Genomic DNA, 7,832 nt, shown 5'->3' with positions numbered 1-7,832 from the left:
TTGTTTTTCATGTTTATTTTAAATATTTCACATTAAATGAAATTTAACCATAGTCAATACAGAGCATAACCACAATAGTACACACAAAGAACTTTAAAAATAAAAGACAAAAGAATACAACCTTCAACAAGTTAAATGCCACTTTACTATGTAAACAAAAATAAAATAAAACCCTGATGCTAAAAAGATACATATTCAGAGGTAAAATACATATACAAAAACACTTAAACACTAACATAATCCACAACTAGATCACATTCTTTGCAAGAGAGTACAAATATTAGTACTCTACATCTACAAAATTTCATAATCCTGTTAAAATCAAAACCATCTCTGGTTTATGATACAGCACAATTCATAAGGCAAAAATATAGGCATTATCATCCAGTTCTTTAATTTCACTTGTTTTTAAGGCAAACTTGGAACTTTTTGCTTAGTATTTTAAAATAAACGGGACTTACACATGATAATTTGACAAAATTAACAATAAATTATCTCTAGTTAAATATGTATATGATAAAAAGACATATGGATAACAATTTTTCTCTCTGCAGAGATGTAAACTGGATTTTCGACTCCATATTCACACCAGTAAGAAAACTTGTAAACCTATAGTATACAAAAACTTTCTGTATTCCTCACTCTTTTCAAATGTATATCAACACTGAATCAACATACTGTTAGTGAAATCTAATATATACGCAGTCACAAAATAACTGTATCTAATTAAATCATGTCTAACTAAAGTGCTGTTTTACAAAGGAAAAAAAGGTTAAGAAGTAGAACTGGATGCTAACTTGACATGTGACATCTTTGTAAGTTCTTAACTTTCAAACTACAGAGGTTATAGAGGTTATCACAAGTTTATTGAACTTGAAGCAGTATATTTATTGTAGAATCTGATTTTCCTGAAAATGAGCACTTAGGTGACAATACCAGAAATCCAACACCAAAACTGAAAACAAACAGCATTATATTTACATATTTTTTCCTTCAAAGTCAGCCAGAGCCTTGAAAGCATAATAAATATTTTTAAAATTTTCTATAATTCTGTATTTCTACTAGAAAATATATTATCCAATTTTAGGAAAGCTGGAGTTATATAAATATTAGTTTTTTAAATAATTCTATTTTATGTCATGTCAATAAAACCTAATTGGACACTAGAAGAAACAAATGTTTATACATAAATTGGATCTCTGATCACTTCTCATGATGTTGGAAATAAGGAATTAGATTCACACTTTACCATAAGTTATTTGGGTATGTGTCTCCCTCACTATATTTTACTCTTTGAATGAAGACTATATTTGCTTTATATTCCTAGCTCCCATAGCATCTAGCACAGTATCTTGTATGTATAGTAGACCCTCCATATTCGTCAAGTTACCAAAATAATTTTTCAAAATCTAATGCCATTCTATTACTTGATAGTACATCCTATAATGTAATGTTCATTCATGTTTAAAACAGTATTAGCAATAACATGTGGAAACTGTGTAACTAAACTATCCTTTGGACTACATTAATCACTTGAGTTCTATTACTATAGTCAACAAATATTAAATGGCTAAAAAAATTCCTAACAGATTAAGTCTGATCATAATTACAGAGGGTAACTGTCTTCTAGCTGATTAAATTAATTTCTATTTCCCACTGTACTTTTTTCCAAAATAGTTTAGGCAGTCTTAAATAGCCTTTTCCTTTCCTTGAGTGTACAAAATTATTTCTAAAATCTTCAGTCATGGGAATTTATATTAAAACATTTTGATCCTTTTTAACATAAGAAATGTGGCTTTAAATTCACAATTTGTCAGTAAAGTATTCATGATAAAACTTCTCACAAATGCAAACAAGAAGGCTCTATTGTAAGGTTATCAGTTGTCAAATTATGATACCTCTGGTTGTTACGCTCAGTAAAGTAGGTTTACCAAGACTAACATAAATATTTCTAAATTTGAGGGTTTTTTCTCTTCCTTTTCCAGGTTTTCCTAATTGGTTCTCTAGGATATGGCTCGTACTATTGCCCAAGATGTTTTACATTTAGTCTTCACTGAGATGAAATTTAGATTGTTCCAAAACAATGATCAATTTATGCCTTGGTCTAATTTACCAAATGATTATATATTTTATACTAACATGACAGTGGGAATGATATGTGCAGAAAATATTGTGAAAATAAGATGTATAGTATAGATCTGTTTACAATTAAAATAAATTTCTAGTCTTTCAAATTCCCTTATCTTCTGGGGAGAGGGAATTAAAAACATGTAAGAAGATGTATTTAACAACTGATTAACATTTTTAGTATTATCAAGAAAAAATTCTTTTGACAGATATAAACAGAAAGAAAACTGAGTTGGGGATTTAAAATTACATATGTGATGGAATCTATTTTAAATTGCTTTAAACTGCTTTCTTTAAACAAAATCTAGGCCAGTCATAATAGTGCACCTTGTTTCTATTCAACAGATTTATTCAAATCAATTAAAAAGTTATTGCTATATATCATTAAGTTATTCAAACAAGCAACATAGAAAATATTCAGCCTGTCAATTTTATTAGTAGCTCTTGTTGAGTTCTTAATTAGAAAGAGACTAAAATTCACTTGCAAGGTTTTATAATCTGTGCAAATATTTATAAAGCATGAAACTACCTATATGATTAAAGATAAGTTCACATAATTTTGTAGTATATATTTAAATCTACAACTGGCAGTTTATGGAAGAACAAGGAAAACGGAAAACTGCCTGGCTATAAGTAGTTTTCAAGAAATAACACATATGCTAAAATGAACCTATGTTTTATAATTATAAATGGCTTCTTAACAATAGTTCAGAACAATATGGCACTTAAGAATATAGTATGAATTTTTTTTGAGACAAATATATATTAGTTTTATAGAGATTATGGGACAGACAGTGGGCAGTCTTAAAAAAGAAAAAGAAAAAAGAAAGAAAAAAATAAGGAAAGGAAAACAAAATTACTACAGTACCAAAAATACAAGTACCAACACTCTAATGCAAAGTAACGTATTCAAGATTAACAGACATTTACTAAAACATGCAAAACAAAATGAGTTAGCCAGTTTTTTTAAATAAGCTTTCACTTAGTTTATAGCAAACAATTTTACTTTAAAAGATCATTTCTTTAGTCAAAGGAGAACTGAATTAGAACCATTACTCAAGTAAACATCGAGTTCCAGTTTTCCTCAATAACTTTAAAATATTCAGTTACCTAAGAAATGTACAAGGTAATGCTTAACTGCCTAGTGCTTTATATTTAATGCATATATTTCTGTTTTTAAGAAGGGCATATAACATCCAGCACAACAAAAAACGACAAAGTAGATCTTTCTTTAAATCACTGTTCAGGAACCAGGAAAAGCATAACATAGGCTGCTTGATTCATTTTTGGATGTAAATATTAGTATAATCACCAACATTTTTAATAAGCACAAATGAACCAAGCTAGTAAAAATGAAAAATACTATAAAAACATGTCATGCATATTTCATATTTAACATCCAAAAGAACATTGTCACAGCCTTGTAATAGATCCTACAGTTAGCACCATTTTTATATCTGAACACTTTGAAAAAGCAAATAAAAGTCTAAAAACACTAAAATTATTGCAAGGTTACATGAAAAAACTCAATGTGCACTAAGGGTGGCAACATTTGTCAAATATTTACATCAACACCGGGGAGCCTGCCGTACGCCGCGCTGCTCCAAAAAAAAATTGAAACTGATATGTTTAACTCTTTCTACCCATGCTTAGCATAGCATAGATGGGTAACTAAATTCATCCAGCATTAACCTGCCCATATAAAAAAGGCATACACAGTAAATATCTGATTGCTTAAAACAGGATTCCAAATCATGATAGTAAATGCATTTATCTTGCAAACTTATTATATCCCCAGCCCTAAAGCCATTTAGCAGGAAGAAAATCCAGGTGATTCACTATGGTATGTAATTTACAACCCTTCAAAGTACCCGGAGGCGTGGGGGTGGTGGGGTGGGAAGGGACGGGGGGGAAGCAGCCCTTTGTTTAAAATGTGAAGCATCTGAATTTATATCCAACAGACAGTATCAGCACTGTCTAGTCACTCAGTATACTCCAGCATCTAAGCATCTCTCATCATGGTGCACAACAAGGAGAAGGAAGAAAGCTAAAATTTTTTAAAAAGCAGCAAGGTTTTTTCCACATGTACACTTATGAACATAAAACTATTCTATCCCAATATTAGGGGAAAGAAAAAGTGCACAATTCAGTTGGCAAGATCTTTGTTTTTTGTGGGTTTTTTTCTTGGATTACTGATTCACTATGTAATCAAGAGCAATCAAAGCTACTTGTCAGTTCAAAGTACCCAACGAAACTTTGAGTCTTCATGCCATTTTAAGTTAAAAAGAAAGCAGTGTAGCTTTGGGGCTTCAGAACATTGGGCATCCTCTCATGCAGCACAAGGTTCATCACTACACTATTTCCACAAGTCCACACTAGTTAAAGTGCAGTTAGTCCAAAATTGCAGCGACAGTATATCATGCCAGCTGAATCCAGCCACGTATCTGAGAGAGGGTCATATTTCTGCACGGTATTCAGATAGGAAGACCCCGAGTGACCACCAACTACATAAAGGTAGTTATCAATTACTGCAGCACCAACTCCTGGGAAAGGTAGGTAAAAAAGCAGGAGGAAAATACGTTAACCATGAAGCCGACTTCACACTGAAAGTAAATTTGTATGTAAATGTTTTCTTAAAATACATTTCAACAATCTATTATTCATTTTACAAGCAACAGAGCAATATGTGCTTACAGGAAAAAAAATCCCTTGGTGTAACAGCTGAAGTATTCCTTCATCTCTCCTCCCCTATCCTACTCTCCCTCTCCACCATAGTTAAATATTAAGAAGGTAGTATGTATCTTTCCACATGCTTTCTTCCCAATTTAAATTTATATTTTTTAAAAAAATCATTGTTTTCAAATATATTGACATTTCAAACATATATTAAACTATAATTTATGCTTTATAAATTCTACTTTATATACAGTTCTAAAAAGAACAAGGCTACTCAATTATTTTATATTTTCATTTTTTGGGGGCTTTCTCACTCAATTATTTGAAACTAATTATAGTAGATGACTAGAACAGTGCATCCCATTTTCTCTTTTCAATTTCCTTTGTATGTTTATTTTTCAGGAGTTTCTTTAATCATAAATGCAAGGGATACTCCTAAAGCATTTCCAACAGTAAAATATTCCTCTTAAAATCATGTGATTTGAGTTTGGGTTCAAGGATAATTTCTTCTTTTCCTCAAAGAAGTATTTGTTTATCTTTATGAAACCTGACGTCCAATCCTTTCCAGATCAACTGTATCTCTTCAGGAAGAGAGAACATTTGAAAGTGAACAGGCAGATCACTGACGTATAGTGTAAAAAAAAAAAAAAAAAACAAATAGAACAATCCAAAGATTGTGTGTGTGTGTGTGTGTGTGTGTGTGTGTGTGTAACACATAAAACAATGACATTTGTTACATGGACAAAAAGAGCTTCTATAAGATACTTTCTGTTATCAGTATTTCTCAAAATGTATTCTACAAGTTTAAAAAAATAACAATATGTACATTGGCATATTAAAATCACAGTAAAGAAATCTATATAATTTTGTCTAATCAAGTTGTCTGTCAAGTTCATCATAAAAAAAGGTTTTTTCTGGACAAGTCATGTACTGTTATATCCCAAGAAACTACTATTTTAAGAATATCAGTATAAAAACATATTGTCCTATATGTTTAGATATTGGGACATTATTATTACCTGTTCTGGGTTCTTTCATTGGTCTGCACACAGTCCACTGATTTTGATGAGGATCGTATCTTTCAATGCTTGACAAATGCGAAACACCATTATGTCCACCCACCACGAAAATAAAGCCTAGCATGACACCCACACCAAAGTGAATCCTTTTATCTGCCATAGATGCAACCATCTCCCAGGAGTCTTTACTTGGATCATAGCGCTCCACACTGCAAACATTCACAAAAGAAAGAATTAATTCACATATTATTTGTGTTACTCTTCCTCCTAAAGCAACTAAAACCCACCAGAGTTTTAAAAGTGCAAATGGACAGACATAAAACAAGAAGCAGTTTGTTTCAAATATTTATATTTTGCTGATTAAATTGCAGGATAAAGGCTTACCTTGTAGACTGGTGCAATAATAACCATATCCTATTCCATTATACTGTATGAACAGTAAGGTGTATGAAGGGCATATAGAGCATTTGAAGTCAGAAAATTTGGATTCAAGTACTAATAATGCATATCCAGAGCTGAATAAACCCTAGCCCTACTACTTTGGATTTGTGTAATCCTAGAGAAGTCATTTCCTCTCATCTGCAAACATGGGGATAATACAACATCAAGGATTCATGTAAGAATAAAGTCCAACGAGTATGCACGTGAAAGGACTTTGAAAATCACATACTGAACACAGATGTTTCCTAAAGATACTAAGGATCTTCCACACAACTAAGGAGAAGGAAAGATGGTGAGGAGGAAAGAGGATTTCTTCTTATAGATGAATTCATGGTGACTTACTGCGGAATAAACACTACAGATTTCCAAACACAAACTGGCTAATCATAATAATCTGAGTCATTCGGGAGAATTCATTCAGGATTCAGATCAAGTGTGTATTCCACAGAATTCTTGGCATTTCCAAACTGGATTAGGAAATGCAAATCAAACCAGAATTTCCAAAAGTTTCCCTGGAAAATCCCAGAAGGCCTCTAAGCCTATGCTTTGCCTTGAAGGGGTACAAAGGCAAGTGGGCTGAGCCTGTTCTGGTTCTAGCCTAACTTCTCAAGAAAGCCTGAAGCATTTGAGAGTCAGTCTGGAGTTCAGAATAGGCACTAGACTGTAGGCTAGACTGAAAGACCAAACTATAACTATTTCTGAAAGTACACCAGGATAAAAAGAGTAAGAGCAAAATCACCAAACAAGAAGAGTCCAGTGATAAACTTGTAACAAGAACTTAAACTTTTCAACAGCATTATCTCAAAATTAAAGTACTCAATCTTTTATCTTACAAATTTCTGCTAGCAGCTTTTCAAAGAACACAAGTACTTGTCTGGGCTCCAAATATTTTTCCTTCAACTAAAGAAGCAACAAAAAGGAGGAAAAATTTAGTCTGCACAGAAATAAAAATTTACAGATGAAATACTATCGTGTAACTGCTTTCTCAGTCTGTTAACAAACCACCACACACTCTTTCATTAAAATGCTTACAGTAAGTAAAATACATACCACTACTACAGATCAATACTATTAGATTCCTGGTGAATTTTTAAGTAGAATTAAAAATTTTGTGGGGAAAAAAAAAATACTATTAGAGATGGTATTTTTAGAACTTCAACTTTCAACAAAGGTTCAGAATTATAATTTTCCATATAAACAGTCACTTTATACTTTTTTTCTCATATCTATTTCTCCTTTATTAAAAGAATACTACAAAACACAGAAATTTCACATTTAAACTCTAGCACAGCTCAGATACATAATAATACAAGTATGATTATAGAATAAGAATCCAGAAAGACATTTTTAAATAAGGTTTAAAGTTTATGATGCAAAAAATAAAGTTTATGATGCATTATAATACCTTAAAAGTGTATAGAAATGACATTTTTCACTTTTTTATTCTATTAGGCAGTGCAATAACATATAATTCACACACACACACACACACACACACACACACACACACTTATACATACACACATGTCCCAAATCTAAAGTGATCTAACTTCACCATATTTTCAGACT

The 7,832-nt window shown here is 31.7% G+C and overlaps 1 protein-coding gene across 3 annotated transcripts in view; it reads right to left on the bottom strand.

The window, feature by feature from the left end:
* The window catches only part of KLHL28 (kelch like family member 28), a 28,064-nt gene continuing 20,232 nt past the window's right edge, over positions 1-7,832 (bottom strand). For all 3 annotated transcript variants that reach the window (XM_020881399.2, XM_070477993.1, XM_020881398.2), the window contains 2 exons: positions 5,823-6,031; positions 1-4,670 (listed from right to left, as the gene is read on the bottom strand). In XM_020881399.2, coding sequence (XP_020737058.1) covers positions 4,507-4,670; positions 5,823-6,031 — 373 coding nt within the window. In that variant the 3' untranslated portion in view covers positions 1-4,506. The remainder of the gene's footprint in view (positions 4,671-5,822; positions 6,032-7,832) is intronic.

Source organism: Odocoileus virginianus, chromosome 16 (assembly GCF_023699985.2).
Source record: "Odocoileus virginianus isolate 20LAN1187 ecotype Illinois chromosome 16, Ovbor_1.2, whole genome shotgun sequence".
Classification (NCBI taxonomy): Eukaryota; Metazoa; Chordata; class Mammalia; order Artiodactyla; family Cervidae; genus Odocoileus; species Odocoileus virginianus.
The sequence above is the reverse complement of the archived record's forward strand: the minus strand, read 5'-3'. Positions and strand labels throughout refer to the sequence as shown.